Source organism: Chelmon rostratus, chromosome 8 (genome assembly GCF_017976325.1).
Source record: "Chelmon rostratus isolate fCheRos1 chromosome 8, fCheRos1.pri, whole genome shotgun sequence".
NCBI classification, from domain to species: Eukaryota; Metazoa; Chordata; class Actinopteri; order Chaetodontiformes; family Chaetodontidae; genus Chelmon; species Chelmon rostratus.
The window spans coordinates 12408436-12430534 of record NC_055665.1 but is presented as its reverse complement, the minus strand read 5'-3'; the positions used below and the strand labels follow the sequence as shown (position 1 = coordinate 12430534).

The following is a 22099-nucleotide window of genomic DNA, read 5'->3' as shown; positions in this document are numbered from 1 at the left end:
TGACGAAAAATATTTTATTGCATGCACAGTTCACACTGGTGGTCAATCCATGGTTTGCCATATCATGCAGACCAGCCAAAACAGTGCGTACAAAAAAACAAAACAAAAAATGAAATCAAACTGAGTATCTATGGAAAAAAATAAATAATTCTGAAATAAATAAATATCCTTCTCCAGAATCTCAACACATACATATATACAGTATAAACAGAATCCACTGTACATTGTTGATGGTACAGATGAAATTTAAAACAAGATAGTACTAAAGCATGTTCTCTCTATGTTCGCTGTGTGCTTTAAAATCCAAAATATACAAATAAAACCTCAAGAATATAATGTAAAAATCCATCTACAGCACTTCACAACGCCTACCTAAAGCAGCCTAACCGTAGGGCAAAAGTGAGAATTTTCAGTTGACCAATTTAGACAATAAATACTGCATCTTCCATGACTACACACTATACATCTGTATACAGTAGTGTTACTACACACTACATAAGCAAATGGCTTCTAGTTTTCTTCCTTTTTCTCTACTTGTTTTTGTCCAGAAGGTGCTGCAGTACTTGATGTTGCTATTGCTCTTTATTTACAGGGACAGTTACCTTTTTCTACAATATCTATCCATACATTTACTGAGGATACAAGAGATCAGCTGTAGCTCAGTGATGGAGCTGAGTAGCATTTGATTTAGCCAGAAAGCAGCCCTCAGTGACGCTGTCCACGTAAAGTGTTATCATGGGTTGTAATGAGTCACCACGTAATTGTTTTTGGAAACACGTTTTTCAAATGCTAATTTCTGAGTACCATAAAGATTAAGCCAATATCTCCGACCTCCCAGCAAATCAAACCATCTGGATGGCTGTTCCTCTCTAACACGAGGACAAACACACCGTATTGTGTTTTTTAACCTGAACTTTAAAGACCGGACACAGAGGTGTGTCAGTGTGGGTCTGCTGCTTCATTTAACTGATTGTCCACAGCTCAGCTAGATGGAGATCCTCACATCGATGCTTTGGAAAAAAAAAAGATGAGCAATTAGCATTCATTTGAATGGCCATTTTTATGGTTTTTGGCACTAACATGCGTCATTATAACTCACACGGGACACACATCTTTTCACACACACACACACACACACACACACACACTAAAGAAATACAGTATACTGTGTATTCTTATTTCCTGCTCTAAAACCATCTGAATTGTGTGAAGCCTGATACACTGCACCTTTAGATTAAAATAAAACTGTATGTTAAGAGAATTCTGCAATGTAAACAATAACGAGAATACTGTATGAAAATGTCAAATATTTAACAATCATTGCTATCTTCTTGAATCAGTTTAGCAAGACGTCAGTTTGTGTCACACACTGTATGGATTTGCTAGTGGCAGCCTGTCTGATCTGGCGAAGAGAACATCTGGATTGAGGCGAACTCTGAGAAAGCAGCAGTGTGTGTGCAGTATCGGACTGAAATGCTCTTTGGTTAAATCTGATGAAACAACCCTCTGCTGACAGAGCTAGGAACAGCGTCTGTAGATACAAAAAAGACGTATGACTTATTCTGAAGCTTTTGATCTCAATCGCTTGATGTGACGTGATTTAGAAGGCTAAAAGCTCCGGAAAGGCAGGTAACTGGACCCTTTGTTGACAAACATGCTGCTTTCAAGGTTGAGAATGAACTTCCATGCTCAACAATTATTTGTTGGCACATTTGTTAGATGGGAAGCACTTCACCTGCAAACAAACTCATTCTGCTGATTCTCCACAGAGGGGAGCTGTTGGGTCATTGTCAGAACTCTAAACCTGCCAGCCCCTGCCATCTGTAGGAATGTAATAGCACCAGCAGCAGCAGCAGGTCTGGACGCGCAGACCTAATCATACTTATCAGCATCTTCAGCTCAGACCTGTTGCTGTTGGTTTCTCTTGCCAGCAGGCAGCAAACGTTGGAGTGGATCTGCTGGCACTGCAGCTCAGCTGTTGGATGATGTCGACTGGGCCTGGATTCAGGTGTTCTGGATCAATGACTGTTGGGGATCTATGCAAATATTTATGCATTTAACCTAAGGTGTGTCCTCCGCTGCTTATTCCATCTCTAGTGAGAGTTTTCCTGATCGAGTGGCTCCCTCCTGTGGTCGGCCAGGATCGTGCAGCGTCCTCTGAGTCCTGAGAGATAGCTGAGACAGCGATAGGTTGTTCCTTGGCAATCCGACGGTCTGGCTGACACACTGGGAAGCGCACTAAGAGCCGTCCTCTAAGCCCGGGGCTCCAGTCTGTGTGACAGCTCAAACAGAGTCTGCTGATTGTCGATGATATGAAGGTAATCAATGTACGCTCGCACTTCTGAGCTGCTCTTCTGGGTGATGCCGTTTCCTGGTGGGGAAGAAAATCTTTTACCTCCAAGCTCAGACAGCAGCACCCAGGACAACTCAAAGCCAAAAGTTATTTTTATGTCAAAAAGTGAAATGTAGACATCATAGTAAATAGTGTTAACCTGATTTAAACTATACACGGATAGTGTTTTTCAAAATTAACTGATTTAATCCACAGATTTGGTTGTTTGCATTCCAAAGGCAGATACTTTATTTGCTTTTTTAAAATGCCATTACATCACTGATGAGTAGTAGTAGAAGTAATTCATAAAACTTCATCAATCTCACACCAGAAAATGAGGAATGACTGATCTAAATACTGACCCATGTGATCTTTCTGACACTGCCGGATGAGCCGCACTGTGTCTGCTATCATGTGCTGGAAATAAAGATGGACACAGGCTTCATTATACATGACATTTAGCTGTAGCCATTTACCATCTGCATTTCTAATTCAGCTCCACTACATTTTTTCTAGACAGGGCTCATGAACTCACCAGCTTCTCGAAATTAACCAGGTTGTCGTGAAACGTCTTGTTGCCTTCATGAATGAACGTGATGTCTGAGACAGATAAACATTCTGTTAGCAGTCGCCAGCAGGTATTTGATGTCTGTTTGTTTCTACATGTCAAACCTGCCAGACAGACATTTTTCACAGAGCTCTCCTCCTAGACTAGTTGTGGGGGAGCGAAGTGACAGAATAATGAGTGCACCTTTCAGTAGCAGAGGAAGAAAGGGGATCTTTGGCGCCTTCATCTTCTTGAAGGAGTCCCTGTAGGCCTTGTGGTTCAGCGACGGATCCTGTGAAGACATTTTCAAAACGAATGAGTCTAATCCTCGAAGGGGGGGGGGGGGGCTGTGTGTGCCTGTGCATGCATGCTTTGTTAGAGCTGAATCACGGCAGCATCAGAGACTAATGATCATCTAAAGCACCTGATGTTTCACCCGATGTTTGGAAATTAAAAACATATGTTTGCCTCACCTCGGACACACTGAAGCACAGGTTTGTTTCCCCATCAGAGTCGATGAGTCAATGTTTTTTCATCTCAAAGCAGATACATACAGTGTATTACACACCTGCAGTGCCATGAATCACACTTACTGTAATTGTCTCCAGCTCTGAGAACAGCTTTTTAAATTTCCCAGGAATTTTCTGCAGAGATAATAACAGGTTTACTTTTTTTTAGACGCGATGTGCCTCAGCTATAAAGGTGGAGCAGATGTCTGTATGAAAAATCGGACATCCTTACCTCCCAAGTCTGACTGAGGCGGCTGACAGCTGCAGTGTTCAGGCCCATTATAATGGCAAAGAAGCAGTTGAGGTTCCTCTGAGCTTTGCAGCTAGAAACAGAGCAAACAATCACGTTACCTCCAGGGCCACAGCTCAACAGTGCAAAAGTAGATGCAGTTTATTGATTTGCCACTGGAGGGGGCACCGTCCCCACGCAAATCTAAACACCTCAGCCCAACATTCGGGGCTGCAATGCTGTAGTGTTGGCCAACAGTGTGCATATGACTCAATACGCGTCTCATCAAAATGCAGAGAGTTGTGAGTAAAGCTACTAACTGGGCAGCGATCTTGATGAACTTCTTGATGAGTTGGACCCTTTTGCAGAGCGTTGGGCACAGCAGCACCTCAGTCATCACCCACAGCTGGACTTCATTGCAGCGCTGCAGCAGCAGCTCTAACGCCGCGGTGTGACCGCTGCTACTGTGGCGGCTGAAGGTGAAATAGACGAGCTCTTGCTGTAAAAAGAAGAAGGTATACTCGTGAGCTGCACAGGGCACGGCTGATGTCTCTTAAATGTGGGGCCTGCGGCACACCATAAGGTTCTGTATATCTTGCCAGATGTTTCTAGCAAAAAAAAGGAAAATTAATTTAAAACATTATAATGTTTAAGAAGCCAAGATGCTCTTTAAATATTATGGATCCCTCATTATTCATTTTCATAATCTGAGCATGGCAGGAAGTCAGTCAATTAAAGAAACTGATCCAAGGACCATTTTGCATCTTAACAGTACAATAAGTCTTGGCCTTTGGCCCTTGGCCCACCATTAAGTTTCAGTTAGGGCACCCCGGTTTAGAGCTGAAATTTTAGAGGCAACAAATCATGCACAAGTATTCCAGTTGTGGGGCAAACCTCGTGTATTGAGTCAAAGATTGTCCAGTCAAAGTTGGTGAGAGCAACAGCCACGTCCCATGTGTTTAAACTGAGCGTGCGAGCCGTCCTCTGCTGCAGCTCGGAGTTGTCTGTGAACGGGTTCTGAAGAGGGACAACCAAAGAAAAACAACATCAAACAATGACAAGATCAGGGCTATCAAGTTATTTCATGTTAGTAGGCTTTGATAAATTGTCCTGACGATTGAGTTTTGAAGCTTCTAACATAATTGAACTGTGCTGCATTTGCATTTGTATACACTGAATTATAGAATGTCTTATTCATTGCTTCTGAGCTGATGCGAGAATGCGTACGTACGAACTAACAGAGGACACGGTTTTGACAGCACATGTACAGTATGTTTAATTTGAAGTGACACCACGCAGTGATATTCTTACCAGGACCTCTCCTAGGTCCTTCCTGCAGACATGCAGCCTCCCCACCGGCCGTAAAGAATCGGAGAAGACTCTGTCCTGAGGCTGCAGGAGGAGCCTGCCTGCAGGGGGAGAAAACATGTCACAAACAGCAGAACACCATTAAAAATCTGTCAGGCAGCGTGTAAGCAGCTATCGGTAGCAAGAGATAAGACTCACGTCAGTTGCTGATAACAAATACTGACTTCATATCGCTGGACTGTAAATGCCGGCAGATTTTTGGGTCAGTTCTGCTGATCACAATCGCACACGTTCGTATGTGAACTCAATTTACAGCTACAAAAAAATTCAAGTATTTAATGTTGTGAGAAAATAAAAAGCTGTATGATGTTGTGCTATCTTATAATTTAAGACGTTTCAGATTCACCTATTCTGATCTGTTACGCACTGAATCGCACACTGGTGTTTAATGGTAGTGTTGCACAGGAAATCAGTATGTTTTTGTTCATGACGTTCTCACAACACCAGGAAAATATGTGCTTTTATCGAATCAAAAGTGCAACCGAATGCAGAGGCAACTTCTGTCTTTCTGTTCAGACTGCCACTGTTTTGAGTGTCAAGTTTTAGCTGTAGTTCTGGCTAATATGTACTGTATTTACCTCCAGGGTAAGTGACAGCCACTAGTACCAGTTCCCCCTGTGGGACATCCATCCTTTCTGCCACGGCCTGCAGCAGCTCCTGGGCCGCTACCCCAACATGGGCCCTCATACTCAGGTACGAGTCCATTGAAAGATACACATGACACAGTACTGTAACACAGAGAAAATGTTGTCTCAGTAAGATACAATATAGAACAGCACAGTGCCGGAAGTGCTGCTCTGGCCAGACAACGCATGATCACTTCATTATGTAACCACAGACAAACCAGTAGTCAGATGCTGGAGTAATACTAAAGGGCATCAGGCTTTCTAAATAATAAAGCTCTTCAAATAAGATCATGACACAGGGCACAAGACAAGCTAATAATCTTAGAGATATTGTATTTTATTGAAGCAAATTCCATAGATAATTTAGAAATAACCAAATTACTAAAATTTCCCTGGGGCTTTTGGGGCTCCTGAGGGTCTTGGGGCAGTTGCCCACTTTGCTGTGAGAGCTGGTGTAAAATGTTTTGGGCTGGGCGTATTCTAGGGGAGGGATAATCAACCACTGCGTGCGACAGAGGGCAGACTTAATGCAGGTTTTCTTTCCTGAGGCAGACTGCGGCAGGTTATCCGACCATTTAGCACACGTTCAGCCAGAAAGAAAGCAATTAATTAAGTCACCCGGCTGCCATCTCTGAGAACAACAGGAGGGAAAGGATATAACGGGGCTGGCCCTTATTGATAAGGTGACCTTGAGCAAAGCAACTGACCCTTAACTGCTCCAGTGTAGCATTCAGTGATCAACTGTCGAGCACTGTGTAGCGTAGCATGACTGGGAAAGGCCAAGCATACTCAACAGATTCCTCCTGATGGAGGTAAAAGGAGCCAATTTCTTTGAAAGAAGTTCAATGAAAGCTATTCAAAGTGAGGACTGTAGGTCTGTGCGTTATCCAGAAGCAGAAACCTAGTCCACCTCCAAACCTTGTCAGACGAACATCCAGACCATCTGGAGAACCAGATGTCACGAGCGGTAAGTGTGAACCTGCCCTTTAAAAGAAGCAAAAACTGATCCCCATGAGACAAAAGGAATTCTTAAGTCATAACCCCGAAATTTGCATTTCCAACCCTTTTCATTCATTCCCTGGAAAGATTCCCATTGTTTTACTCTTCAGACTAAATGTCTCCCTCAGCAGCTTTGGAAACAACGTATGATGGGAGGAATGTGTGAAGAACGCCGTGTTTTACGTCTTACCTTCCTTGGTCTCCCTCTGTGTGCCTCTGGACTGGAGCCCGTTCTCTTTCAGGCTCAATTGGTGGAAAAGTGCTTTGCTCTGAAAGAAGGGAAACGCGTGGATTTTCACACACATTCATATTGCCTGAGAACACCGAGCATTTCGGTAGAACTACAGAACATTGTCTTTAGCAGGAAATGTGAGGACAATGGCTCCGACGCCCAAACTAGCACGCTGCAGTGAGCAGCCAGCTCCGTTTAATACAATTCTCTCTGTCTGAGGTGTCGTAAAGAGAGCAGACATAAGATCGCTCACCTTTCTTTGAGGGGAATATTCATCCACCGTGCTGGAAAAAGAAGAAGAAACAAATCACTCCCATCATGTGCCTTCACATGCGCAAATAACTAATTTCCCCTAAAAGGACCTGAGCTGGTGATTTGTCTTAAGCTGCAGCTGTATCAAGTACAAAAACAGCTTCACATCAACGCAGTCTATAATCAAGGTTAAGTGAATATACATATACACGTACACTCCTCTGCTGTGTCCAGTCCATTATTTAAGATCAGTGTCAAGGCGAGATCAGAGTGCTTTGTAGATTTTTAGACCTTCCAATGTGATCCCTTCCTTTAATCACCCCATTCTCATCAGTTAGGCCTGGCTAGCATGATGGATAGCCCCGTGTCCATTATCATCCCTCAGCTTTTACTGGGCTCTGCATCACAATAGGCTTGTTGGCACAAAGCCTGCCCTGAGGGATCTCCTCCCGCTGGCCAGCGGCGGTCCTGTGCTAATGAAAAACCTGATTCTCACTGTCACATCAAAACAGAGCTTGTGATCTAATTCACTCTCTTACCCCTGAAAAAAGCAGAACCACTGTGGATGTCAATGAGCTCGGTAAATCACAACGCCACATGATGAGAGAGTGCAAGAGAACAAGCGGTATTTGAGCGTTCTTTTTGCACAGATAGAAGTTTATTGGGGCAAAGGACTACATGAGTGTTCTTTACACCAAAAAATGCCACCTTCCAGCTTTCCACTCGGTAGCAGATTGCCTTAAAGCAGTACGCCTTGTCCTCCCCCAGGGTGAGCCTGATTGTGAAAAGCTCATAAATAGTAGAGTATGTCAGTTAGAAACACCCACGCAAAGTCCACTGCTTTAAAAGAGTGGGAGTTGTTGAGCTCCCTCTCTAAACGGGAATAAAGCAGACCCAGATCATGGCAGCAGAGTCAGGCTGAATTATCTGTGCTTGTTTCCTATGGGCGGCATGTTGAAGCATCCCCAGGGAGAGGATCTGATTGGAGGCTGCGGTTGAGGGAGGGGAAGGGGGACATGGGTGTGGCAATGTGTCTGGTGACTTGGGGGTAGTTTACACTGTAACGACAAAGAGCAATGCCATGCTCACTTTTAGTGAACCAAGAAACTGTAACTAAGCAACAGTTTAACATTAGCGAGAAAACAGGCCTATATTCAAGATTCAGTCTGATTTCAAATCTGATATACATTCTCAACGTAGATCAATTATATTGGTACAACATAACAGTGTGTACATGTGCATGTATGCATGCATGCATGTGCTTGTGTGCGCATATGTGTGTGCATGTATGCATATTCTATATATAGTACATCTATATAGTTGTATACATAAATGCAGGACCAACATTTGCTTATTATCTGGACTGTGTAGGTTGTTCATTTTCTTACTAATTTTTGTACTGAGAGAAGAGCAGCTTTTGGGTTATTACTATTATCTTTTTTTTAGCATTTATTCATTATTTTGTTAGTCTTGGCTACCTAGTGCAGTAAAAGTACCTGTGGTGCTACCTGTGCACAGCAGTACATAGTAGCATCAATAATCTCCATACATTTTATGAAGGCGTTGCACACTGTGGTCTCCCCTCAGTGTAATAGAAACTTATTTGGCAATATCAATATAATTCTTCTGCAAAATGGATTTATAGACTTGGCACAGTATCCGCAGAGGTGATAATTATCAGTATTACTGTATTTAGTTACTTTCTGTTATGTCTGGATATGTATTCATACTGTGCATACAGTATGTTTGGGATGCATCGATCCAACTCACTTAACCTCAGCTCAGTGTATCAGCTAATGCTCAACACCCATCCGATACCAGTGGTTTCTTTTCCCCAAACTAAAAATCTTTACACCATGCTGTGTGGAGCTCATTAGAATCACTTTTACAAACGGTAGCATGAGGCTAGGGATTGCTGTGGCACTAGAAGTGAGTTGATGGCCCATCAGACCCAGAATAAACTGTCAGCAGAAACATGGATCTGTCATGTTATGGTTACACATATACATTCTGCTAAAAATGGTCAGTATGACAGCCAGTGCTAGTCTAGTGCTTTGATCAGTGCATTCCTACTGTTTGCGTATGCATATGCAGATTATGGACTAATGACCACCAAGTCAGATGATGTGCGTCACTGTGTTTATACATATGGATGTGCAATTATACTATAATAGAATATATATGAGTTTGATGCCATTAATAGTGAGCAGGCTTGAAAACGTGTCCAGTAAACAAGCTCTCTGTTCTCATGGCAAGTGAGAAAAAATCCTGCCAGCTTGTCATTAATTCTCAAAAATCCTGTATTTCCTCAATTTTAGAGATTCAAGATAAAAAACTCCATGACCTTCATATTTCAGCGCATAACACCCCAGAACACTGCAATTACTCTTCAAGCTCTGAATGGATTCATTGATGAGAGGCAGGCAGAGAAGGAGCTCTTTCTGTCCTCAGACTCTAGCTCGTGTCTCTTCTTCTTTCCAGACCTCAAACAGCCACAGGCCTGCTCACTGTACACACCCAGACTTGATATCAACTGATCCATCAGTTTTTCCATTTTATGGTTTAGCATCTATGTACTGAACTATCCTGTGTCTAATGACATCATACGACCACTCACTGTCTGCGATGCAGCTGGTACAGTTTCTGCAGATCCCTCACATCCTTCTCCAGGACTGGGTGCTCATAAAGATCATCCAACACGTAACGATACAGCGTCTGGAAGGAAATGTCAATTTTCATTTCTCCCATATTAGTTCAGCTCACACCCCAGTTTCCGCCCTTTTCACGGAAGATTATGTTTCCTACCTTCATGAACATTTTGACGTGCTCGTCCTCCCTCAGGAAGTCTTTGCAGAGAGCCATCCACTGTGACACCAGGTGCAGCACTTTTCGTTTCCTCTCCAGAGCCTCCTTCCTGTCCTCCTTCCCTCGGTATCGCTTGGTGCAATAGGTGGGATTCGGTTAAGGCTTCAGCACAGATGGAGAGCGAGATCTATTTGCTGACATCAAATGCAGTAGAAAAATCAAGCGAGTGTGTGCGCGATGTTGATTTAAGGATAGAGAAGAGACTTCCCGTTTCCTTGGAAGCGGAGCAGCTTTGAGCTAATAAAGCAGCTGTGTTTATGTCTAAAACGTCCACGTCTGTCTGTAACATTCGCAAAGGAGGGTTATTATGTGTGAATCTTTGAAATAATGTTCCTGTGTTCAAGGATATTGCCCCAGCAGAGCTTGACATAAGTCGCTGGTGGACATGAACACTGGATAGGTCAGCAGAAAGTCATCCAGAAGTGTATCTGCAACGAGAAACACATGTTTGACAACGGACAAAGAACTGTACTTTCTGCAGTGTGATAACTTTTACATCAACATTAACATTTAAATCCTCATTAGGTCTTCACTATGTTACAGGATGCTGACCTGCAGGTACACCAGTGACACTGACAGCTGTGTGATCGATGTTTGCTGAGCTGCACATGCAGTAGGCCTGTGCTTTTAATTGAGGTGGCAGCTCGGAGACTTGGCTTCAGTTTTTCCTCTTCCGTCTTTATAAAACCACAAGGAGAGCTCACACATCAGCTCCCATGCACGAAGTGAAGACATTTCAGAGGCGAGCATAACGTGCGAGGCCGTTCAGTGGCACATTATCCTTCATGGTCAGTCTCAGGTGATCACTCGTGCTGAAACCACTGAGGCTTCTCCAGTTGCATTTTGCTCCTACAAGTTAAAACAAGCTTTCACCGACTTTATCTTCAATCTCACACATTCACCGCTGCAGGCTGTATCAGTCAAGATAAGCCAATAATATTTAATGTGTCAGCTGACTCGCTGCCCTCTGATGAAGTCTATGTTTTCATTGTGATTATCTTGCGAAAAGAAAAGCAATCTGATTTTGCTAAGCCATCATCCTAATGTGTTTACAAGCAGCATTTTCTGCCACCGTATCCTCGTATCATTGCTTCCCAAGGTTACACGTGGCTAAGTGTTTCTGTAAATGGATTGAGTCAAAGCTGATCAAATAGTCCCCATGACATGAAATGCACTTACAGTCTACATCATCACGACACTTTTGTTTTTTTTTACCATGATAAACAAAGACTAAACTTCACCACGTCATCACTTCTTTTTAATACCACATACAAAGCTCCTTTCTCCCACAATCTAAGTAAGCAATTATATGTTGGACAGTATAACAAACAGCAAAAGTGCATTTCAGAAATTGACTTAAGCCAAATAAATAAAATTCTAAGGCACACAGAGAAATAGACGGTGACTCCCAGACATGATGCCCAGCCACCAGCGAAAAGCTTTACAAATCCTATTAGGGCCAACCTCCACTCAACCCCTCTGTAAGTGTGCCTCACACCCAGAATTGTAAATTCTCCCCTTTAATTTCACACTGGCTTCCCAGGGCTTTGTGTGCGTTCTGGTCCACAGGACTCCCTGACATCATTATGTTAATCCGTGCAGAGCAGCTGTGGACGCATCACTCACTGCTTATGAGAGGTTACACACTTACACACGTAACTCCCATAAAGAATAAAAAAACACACTTTAACACAAAGCCAGAAAAACAACATTCAAAAGATCACCCACCCACATACTGTACTTTACCTCGTCCCCTCCCCTCAACACACACACTCACTCTCACCATGCACTGCTCACTCTCACTGCTCTGTATTTTCTCCAAGCTGTCTTAACTGAAACACTTTCTCATGAGTAACAGCTTACATACCACTCCCCAGGCTGTACACAGTGCAAGTTTTCAAAGTTGGAAAACAGAATAAATATTTAATCTTAGAACCTAAAGTCATACTCTCAAGTTTTCTTGGTAAAGCAGCAAAAAAAATAACCAGGGAATGTCCTGCAGAGTAGATTTAATCCAGCCAGTTTTGCAGAATTTTGTGCTGTACAGATAAAGTTTAACTGTCTGTTTTGCTCATTTGCGACTCCTATACATCATTACATTTTTATTTCAGATTTTCAGTCATCATCAGCTGTTGGCCTGGATCAGAGAGGTGAATGTAGGATGTAGATTTTCACCACTGCTGCTTATACTACAACCAAAACATATTCAGTTTCCTTTTCAGAGGAAATGCAGAATTGATTCATTGATCTAGCTTGTCAAAGTTTGTGAAATCAATCAACCTGCCAATCAACCTGCCATTTCCAATAAGTACTCATAAAAATTGATTGATGTAGCCTTTGAAATAAGGATTTTGATGTGTCACTCATTGGCTCAGTAACCTGTCTGTATTGAGAAATGTAGAATTTTTTTCCCTATGAGCATCAACATCTCCCCACATGGTGCATCAGTTAAAGGGCTGGAACATCCTCCCATTAGGAACACAAATGTTCCATTCCATGTTTGTCAGAGCTGGCAGTGTGTGGTGTGAATCTGTGCAGAGCTGGAATCAATAGCTGCACACAGACTGGGTACAGGGAGGAAGGCAACAAAGAATGCTACCCACAACGCTAGCCCACAGAAGGAAATGCGACTGTAGCACATCAGACACAGTATAGACTACTGCAGCGGTTCATGTTTGCTCTTCCTCAAACATGCCGGTGGTGCTTTCAGAAAAGTGCCTTCTCCTGCAGAAAGCTCCTCTGCATTCTTAATGTTGTGTATGCAGTATGGATGGAAGCAAGTGCTACATGATGAGATGAAACTGGCTTTCTAATGTGCTGTGCTGCATGTAAGTCATAAACACAACATCAATAATCAGTCATGTTGCTGCGCGGGCTGTCTGAGCCATCCTTGAGAGAAAGAGCGAGCACGGCAGCTTGGTGGATGTTCAAATAAATCTCTTTTTGATGAAATCAAGGGTATCACACGACCAGGCTTCACAGGATCTGAACTTCCAGGGGCACAGTTGACAGTAGAACTAGAGCGTATACAGCTTCAGTATTCACACAGAGAGAACCGAGGCCAGCAGGAGTCACACCACTAAACATGACTGAGTGCAGATCAATTGCTCTCCAGGACTCAGTTCATTCCTTCTCCTCTGCAGGTCTCTGGCTCTTTGACCCTGGGATATCACTCAGCATCAAACTCTGGTCCACGGCTCCCTTTGGAGGCTTCCCTTCAATACACTCCTTGAAAGGTGAGCTAATGGTGAATGATTCATCAACAACACAGGCCATAGGATATGACCTAAAAGGCGAAGTACAGTTGGGTTTATTGTGAGTACACTCAACTGAAGGAATGGAGGACCCACCTTCCTGCTAATTTAGTTTTGTGTTTAACTTCACATCAATTTTAAATACTAAATGATAGCAGTAAAAATGCACCATCTTGCAACTACAGGCACATCTCCTGAGAGGACATTTAGATCAATTTAATTCACTTCCTCATCAGAATGAGTAATGATCTATGGTATACAGTTAGCCTGCCTGGGAGATCGTCTGTGACCACCTCCATCTCCACGTCCTTTTCTTCTCTCCTTGTTTACCCTTTTCTCTCCATATACAGTGTTTCTCTCATCTCTCTAGCACTCTTCCTCTGCTTCTCTGACTGTGCTGCTGCTCTCAATCATCATGTCTCATCAAACCACCTTTCCAGCTCAATCAACAGAGTCTCCTCTGCCTTGGCAACAGTGTCACATTATCATGTACCTGCTGGGATGAGAGGAAATGTGTTGATTTGTCGTCGCTGCGAGGCTGGACTGCGTGTCGTGCAGTCCGTTAAGGCATCGCTCAAAAGATATGAGCCACATTTATCTCTGTAAAAGGCTTTTAAATGAGCAGGCTAAAACTCTGAGCCATTCTGGGAATGATAGCACATGATTAGCCCAGTAATAATGCCCAGAGGGGGCTGCTGTCCCAGCTCCTCTGCGAGAGAGAGAGAGGGGTGGGGAGGGGAGAGAGTAAAACGGAAAGTAAGGGGAGGTTTCCTCTCTTTTTCTTTCTATCTATTGCTCACAAACACCGAAATATCAGTGGACCTACGTAAGAACACCATCTTAACAATACTATAGTCATAAAGTTGTCTTGGTACCATCCACCAACTAATTATTCTCCTATTTTTTTAATTTTCACCCTCTAAAATACAAAGAAATGCTTATTCACACACTGACAAGACACAGTAAGAAGAAAGGGGATGAGAAAGGTGTTTTAGGACATTAAAGTATGCATGCTGACCTGACTCTTTGCCCTGTGTTGTCCCCTGGTCATCATCCACTGTCAGGTCGTTCAGCAAGTGCTCCAGGATCTTCTCCGGAGTCCCTGATACCACCATGTACCTGTCAGACACAACAGAGTCAGTGGACGAGTCCTCCTCGATAGAGGATAGAGAGCGGCTGCTGCTCCATTCCTCCTCTCCCTCCGTCCCCTCATCGTCTATGTAGCGAAAGTAGGGGACGTCAAAGGTGGGCATCGTCACCGGCTCTGCCCGGCTGGTGCTGTCACTGCTGCTCTCCTCGGAGCCCTCCTCGTCGTCCTCGTCCTCCTCCTGCTCCACCAGGGCAGCGTGCAGCAGCCTGCTCTCCTCCTGCCGCAGGTTCGGGGGCTGTGGCCGAGATCCCATCCTTGCAGAGTCCCTGTGCCCTCACGCCGGCAACGTTGCCGTGGTTACTGCTGCATGCCCCCTTTACCCATCCATCCATCCACCTGCAGCCGCTACAGCCCGTGGTCCACCGCTGCCTATCCCTCAAGCACACTGAGGTATCCCAGTATGTCCACGGCTGAAAAAGCTCCTGACTTGAATGGGAAGGCAGCCAGCAGAGCTGTGCCTCACAGTCCCATGCTGCTCACTTATATGTATTTAATGTAGTCATTTATGTGCAGGGAGCTGTGATGTAAGGATGCCTGAGTGAGAGTGTGATCCGGAGAGACAGAGAGGGAGAATGATGAGAGGGAGAGCGCTGAGGGAGAGAAACAGATAGTGAGAGAGGATGGGAGGGAGGGAATCTAGGAAGGAGGGGAGCGTAGAGGCTTACCTCCTGTTCCTCGCCTCCTCTCTCCCTCCTCCCCTCGCTGATGCAGAGGGGGCTGGCGGCTCTGACGACACTCTCTGGAGAACCAGCACATCGTGGCCCCTCTCCCTCAGACACACACGGACTGCCTCGTCACTCTGGGGCTGGAGAGAGACAGAAGGAGGGAGGGAGGTAGGGAGGGTGTTATCACCAAGGAGATTCCCCTGAATTTTCTCCCACTCACACAAATCACCACTGATTTCCATCATAATACTCTGTCAAAGCCGGCACTGTAAATGAAAGAGAATTTCCATATATCATTATTCAGTCCTTATCAGTGGAGCCCATTCAGGGATTAACATAAAAGACTCACACTCATTTTAATTACCGATTCCTATGCAGAGCCTATTAAACGATGGGGCAGCGTCAAGAGACAATCTATTTTCAAGCTGCCATATGGTTAAACTGTGCACACCAACAATAGTTTAGTGGTTCCGGGCTTAGTCCGGACTTCAGCTAACATGGTCGGTCCTTGTCCTGTGACCACCGTGAGGTGCTATGAATGATCAATTCATCCTCATGTTGTCTTTCACGCGGTCTCTTTTCTCTCTTAGTCATAGTCACACGTTATCAATCAAAGCCGCAGTTAAAGGCAGTTGTCCATCCCTGTCCAAAAACCTTCACCAAAAAATCTCTTAATGCATCCCCCTCTAGGATTAGACCTTTAGCGAAGTCAGATGTAGGTCTGCAACTAACAATTAATTCCACTGTCTTTTAATCGCTTGTTTTATTAATCAATTGTTTAGTCTACAAAATAGTGCCCCCCAACAATGCCCTAGAGCCCATCTGACATCTTAAAATTGCTTGTTTCATCCAACCAACACTCAATAACCTAAATATATCAAATGAAGGAAAGTAGCAACCAGCAACGTTTACCTTTTTACTTGATTAACGGTTTAAATTATTCTTTCTGTAATTACTTACAGACCAAAATGCATTCCAATCTTAATGATTAATTGATTACCAAAAGTGGTTTATCGACTAAAAAACAACTAAATCATGAAGGCATCTTTGGTGATTTTTGTTCCAGCGCATCAAGAAGACAATATCAAGCAAATAATCAGGAATGAGTAGCACACAGTCACTTTGACTGTCGCAGGAAGCTGAAATTTAAAGCTTAATGCATACAATAGTTTGATGCATATGTTGCTGTATATCACTGGTCATTCAGCTGTACATTCAGTGATTTTTTTTTTTCAATAAAAAGCACCTAAACTGAATTTTTTAAATCCTACATTTGAAACAAATTGGCTTATTGCCGCATCTCTGAATTGTAAAGATGACTGGTAGCTGTTTGACAGTGGAGGGTCTGGATCAGAGATATTGGTCTTAATGAGGAGTTCACTGTATAGTGCACGCATCGTGCATCAGCTAGCCCCTCGTCGCCAGCCCTCCCACCCCTCTCCTCAGCCATCAGTCAATGCAACACAAACCTCTGTGCATGCAATTAGCCAGGCAGACAGGCTGGAAGCGGTTGCAGTTTTCTGCCCTAATTGCCTTTTGCAGAGAAGCATCCAGAGCCTTTCAGTTAAGCATTACTTCCTGGCACATTAACACTTATCTATGATCTGTGGACATAAATACATAAACAGGCATGCTGTACATACACAGCACGTACACAGATGGATGCATTAACACAGCATGTAGACACAAACATGCAGTATCTAATACACACAGCCGTGTCCATCACTGTGTGGGACATATTTTAATCATCACATTACACAGTCTGCCAGTCCCATCTATAAACAGCAAAGATGTTTTCAGACCCTCAGAAAGAACCATGAATGGCAGTGTTTAGTAAAGTTCCTTCAGTGCGGTGATTTATGACTCTAAGTGACAACTTGTGAATTTATTCCTTCTTTATCTTAATATAAACACATATACACATGTATAAAAAATGCTTTCATGTACTTAAGGGTGTATCCCGTGTAATAACAGACTGTACTATCCAGTCACAGGACCCAGAGTATGACATAAGGTCAGGGTGCGTGAGGGAAAAAAAAAACAAGGACTAGGAAATTCCCAGAAAGGGAAGACCGTGTTGATTAGCTTCCTGGTTCTTGGGAAGGAGACATTTGTGGTTCTATCTTTGTCAAGACGTGACGTTGACTGTGTGCTCTCAGCTTCATCGGAGGCTGCTGTTTCTGTCTCACTAGGCGTGACAGCAAAGCAAGTTGAATTCTTGGCTTTAATTTCAGTGTCTCTCAGTGTATTGCGAACGGGTCAGCCAGCAAAACAAACCTTTCCTCACAATGAATTATTGATCCTGCCAGAGCTGCTGCAGGCCAACTGCTCGGTGCGCACTGGGTTTTGTGGTTACCAGTGTCCAAACGCAAAAACACAACCAGACCTCTGAGTGTGGATACGTGTAATGACACTGAGTGCCGGGGCCGCACAGTTCCTACCCTAGCCTGGAGGTGACCTCGACTAACAGCTAGCACTGAAGTCCTCCCAACATGGACAACGTCAGCAGATGCATAAACAGTACTTATCAGGCCTCTGCGCAAAGTCAAAGGGTTTACTGTGTCTTTCTGGGTTCCAGATGCATTCCGCTGGCTGGAGGGACACTTGCTGTCTGCATGGCTCTGTGCTGCTGCAGCAGGTCTGGCACGCACGGTATGGAACACTTAAAGGGACCTGGAAGGTGTCAAGTCCTGACAGGGTGCAGATTTGCACTAAATTGCCCTCAAAGAATAGTGTGCATCATACAGACGGAAAAGGAGGGGAAGAATGAGGTGAAAGACTCATACACATCACTGCTGCTTTCAAAGACCCTTTGATGCAGATGCACTTCATTATCTCCAACAGTAATTAGCTCAAAATCCTGTTAATGTCTGATAATATATGCATGTTATAATAAACAATATTTGCACATAAGCTTTCATATAATTCATGTATTGGCTGAGACGAGCAGCTCTGCGTTCTGATCAGGCTTACAGACCAATTGCAACAGATGATCATGCACAAGTCTCTGATGCGCGCTGAATAATTGAAAACAGCTGTGAAGGGAAAAGACAAAAGAAAAAGTGATTTCCAAAGTCAAAACTCTAATCTGCTACATTTAAACCTGACTTTTTTTTCCCCCACAGCTAAATAAATTATGAATAGTTCTCTCAAAACTACCAAAGGAAAAGACCCAGAAACATGCTTGGCTTCAAATTTAAGGAGATTGCATAACATTCATGATCTCCCTGTGCCAGAATCTCTCACACATTTTCACAGACATGAAGCCGACTGTATATTAAGCATCCCTGTTTCCACCAGCTGGGATGAAACTGATTTCTAAGCTCTTTGATGTCTGGGCTTAGATATTCGTATGAGTCACACAGTATGTGCATTGTAGCATCATTGGATTATTTTAAACCGCTCTATAATCTAGAAACACTGGTAGATAATCTCACATAATCTTAATATTTCCAGATAATGTTGGGTATTATATACAAGGTCATCATATCTGGCCATTACCGCTGGGATTACATAAATGACACACAGACACATGCCATTGGCACAGTCACAATATGAGTATGCACTTTGCATGTTACTAAAACAACAAAGGGAACACAGACTGTTGTAATATGCAGCACTATCATTTGATCATATGTGGCTCAGTGCAGACGAAAAGGTCACCACATCGAATAACCACACTGATAAGGAGATCTAGCCTTGTGTTAAAGTAAAGGTCAGAGACCTGATGCACTGGAATCCACCCTAAAACCGTACAATGCCTTGGCATGGTGGTCTGGCCACTTGCGTCAACTTTTCCTGCCATTGTTGTTCAGTTCAGTGCACAGATACAGCTGGCAGGAAGGGAGCCCGCCTTGAGGTCAGCCAATCAGATGTCTCCTACGCAGCCAACTGGCAGGTGATGTCATGTTTTTAAAAAGAGTGTGCAAGCTGGTGAACATACAGTACTTGCAATCAAGTTTTCAATAATGACAGACAGTAGGGACGGTGCCTGAGGGTGCTGCCACACTGATAGAGACTAACCATATTATAAATGTATGTTAAGTTTCTGTAATGACCCTGAGATTGTAAATAGACCCCAGCTGATGCTGAATTCCATACAGTGTATTTATAACATACACATTTATGCATATGAAAAAGATTCCCTCTACAGTATATTGTTCTGAAATCTTCTAATCTCTTCAGTCTAATTCTTACGTGTCTTTTGAAGCAGTTTATGGTATTTTTTGACTGAAGAAAGCTTTTTGTAGTCTCGGCAGAATCTAAATGGCAACATTAATCTTCAGAGAAAGCGAGAGATGTTTTCGAATGTGTGGAGGCCAATAAAAACAGACAACAAATTAACATCAGTTTGATGGATGGATCACTGCAGGGCGCACGCAAAATGATGCTTAGGCACAATGCTCACAACACAGCAGCATACAACACAGTGTATATAGCACAGAGTCTGAATATTCAAGAATAATGTATGCTAATTGAGTACGGTTCATAATGACATAGAGAGGACTATCTGATAAGCAGTTTGACTGATGTTTTCACTGTGACAAGGCCACAGAGAGCTGTTCAGGGAATGCATCAGAGTCACATTTCACAATAAGGCTGTAGTTCTATATTCATCTATTTATGAATATTGTTGTATAAAAACAAAAGAGAGTTGTAAAATGCTGTGCTATTAAAATGCAGCAGTGACTGCAGCAGTGTTGTTGGTTGTGTCTCACCTCGCTTGTCCTCTCTGGGCCCTTGCTGTGGTTCTGCAGGAAGCGGCAGCCGTCCTTGGCCAATCTCTGGACCATCTCCAGTCTGGACAGGTCCTCCTTGTCATGCAGGATGCACATGCTCCCCTGCTGCAGCGCAGGGGACACGGAGAACATGTACCTCAGGCCGCAGTCCCAAGACATCGCAGGCTCACTAACTGCTGGCTGTCCACCAGGCAAAACAGCAGGACTCCTGCCTGTGAGCTCACACTACTCTTAAAAAAGTGAGAGGAGGTGAGCAGCTCAAATGTGAGTGTTTGTATAGTGCGTGTTTCTGTGTATGCTGTTCAGATGAGTTACAGAGTCTAATGTCACTGCAGCAGAAGTAAATCCCAGTCACCCTGTGCCTTGGTCCACTCCGTAGCCGAGAGGCACGCGCAGACAAGACTTCATCAGTTGGACTCCAGGTATCTCTGTGTGCTTGGCTTTACTCAGAGTGAATGACAGATTCCCTCTCTCTGTCCTTCCCTTGCCTTTTACCACTGGGGAGGGGAGTGAGTTAGAAACACAGCAGGTTCAGGAAACATCTGGTGAGCCAGACAGCCCCAAAAAGGAAATTTCAAAATCTCCCGAAAGCAGGCGAGCGTCTAGAGTCGGGGCTGGGCAGGGTACTTTACACTGGAAGGTCAAACCCTTGTTTAACGTCATTCAGGCTATTCTGTTTTCTCTCATAATACAATACAGTAAAAAATGTCACCTATAAGCAGGTCCTAGAGAGAAAGCATGCAAATGTCACAGAACCGTTCCTCACACAATAATAAGATGGAGAGACAAGAGGGACCAGTTAAAGCAGGTGTAAATCTAAATGTGCTATGTGGAGAATTTTGTGAAAGTTAACCAACAACAATTTTGGTACTTAAAGGTCTCTGACTTTTGGACTGTTGGTCCTGGACAAAACAATCAATCTGCAATGAACTGAATTAATTTCTAAATTAATCGATTAGTCATTTAGTTTTTAAATTGTCAGAAAATTGTGACACTGTCCATCACAGCGTCCCAAAGCTCAAGATGATGACAATGCACAGCTCATTTTTTCCAAACGACAGGACAAAATCCAACAATTAGTTAAGGTTGGTATAAAGGAGAGTCCGGACCCAAAAGCAGAGTGAAACGGACTAGGATATTTATTAACAACTGGGATAACAAAATAACACCTTGCAGGGAAAAAACACTCGATCTTAGAAAAATAAACCAAAAATCACCACAACGGGAAAAAGTAAAACTAATTCACTTGACAGATAAAATAGCCAAGGCAAAAGAAAAACACACAGGAGGACCAGGAGGAATTTCTCTGACTGGCGGTAACAAACAAACTCAGAACAATCTAGGAAACGCGAATATCTCTAGAGTCACAGCAGGCAAAGGATCAACTGGACAGCAAGTACACATAAAGTAGCTAGAGGAATCATCCAGCACAGAAGTGGATCTGGAGGTGTCTTAAGTAGCCAGGCTGGTTAGATGATGTCAAGCAGGTGCGTTTGAGGTGGCCTGCTGCCGAGGAGATCGCCCTGGCTCTCTGTGCTCTACCCGTAATGGATTGAGAGAGAAAGAGAGAGAGTGAGAGAGAGGGTGAGATGCACCGGTAGGGCGAGAGGCAACCACAAGACATGACCACAGGAACACAAGACAAAGAAAAGCAGTAAAACTTACTTAACATTATTGTTTCTGCTTGATAAGGATTAATCGATAGTTGCTTACCTCTTGGTTTCAATTAATTGAAAGAATAATATTTATCTATATAACTATTAAAAATCATCTCAGTTGTGGCCCTAATACTAGTCTTTTTTAGTCTAGTCTATGCAGGCAGTAAAGCCTTAAAACTATGCCATGAGGTTTTTTATCACTGGTGTAGAGCAAAGTTGTGTGGAGCTGTCCCCATATTGTTGCATCTATGTGTCTCATTCCATTAAAGCTCACAGTCTTGTCAGATGCTTGCTAATTAAATTAACCTTGTCATTTGCTTAGTATAGTTTCAGCGGAACCAGCGTGATCCTACAAGTATTGACCAAGGTAGAGCAAGGACATTAATTCTTCCTATGAACACTTAATCTATTAGCGTTATATCTTTTTCCCCCTCTGTCAGCAGTGTGACGCTTGACTGGGTCCTTGCAAAGCCATTCAATTGTGCTGCTGTTCCAAACTGCTGATACAGCAAACTGTAGACTGAGAAAAGGTCCACATCTCTAGGTAGTGTTTCTCTTTCATGTGAGGTTGAGACCCATTGTTCCACAATGCTCCACTGTTCTTTCAAAGTTCTTGCAAAGCCACTGTCCTCATATGCGGCATATGTCTTTGAACGTGGATGTCAGCCTATTTC

At 43.5% G+C, this 22099-nt stretch overlaps 1 protein-coding gene across 2 annotated transcripts; it reads right to left on the bottom strand.

Moving 5' to 3' along the window:
- On the bottom strand, positions 1-20168 carry LOC121610364 (rap guanine nucleotide exchange factor 5-like). 2 transcript variants are annotated; one of them, XM_041942413.1, is made up of 18 exons: positions 19747-20168; positions 15029-15168; positions 14232-14332; positions 10309-10387; positions 9900-10044; positions 9712-9809; positions 7096-7126; positions 6801-6879; positions 5564-5713; positions 4929-5026; positions 4512-4634; positions 3938-4116; positions 3621-3711; positions 3473-3523; positions 3084-3171; positions 2868-2932; positions 2695-2749; positions 1-2371 (listed from the first exon to the last, which is right to left on the bottom strand). In XM_041942413.1, the coding sequence occupies exons 1-18, from the start codon at positions 19924-19926 to the stop codon at positions 2253-2255; spliced, it is 1872 nt and encodes a 623-aa protein (XP_041798347.1). In that variant the 5' UTR covers positions 19927-20168; the 3' UTR covers positions 1-2252. The 2 variants fall into 2 exon arrangements, with proteins under 2 accessions (XP_041798347.1, XP_041798348.1); XM_041942414.1 differs by having other exon boundaries at positions 14232-14364; positions 15067-15168.
- Between the last annotated feature and the right edge of the window lie 1931 nt (positions 20169-22099).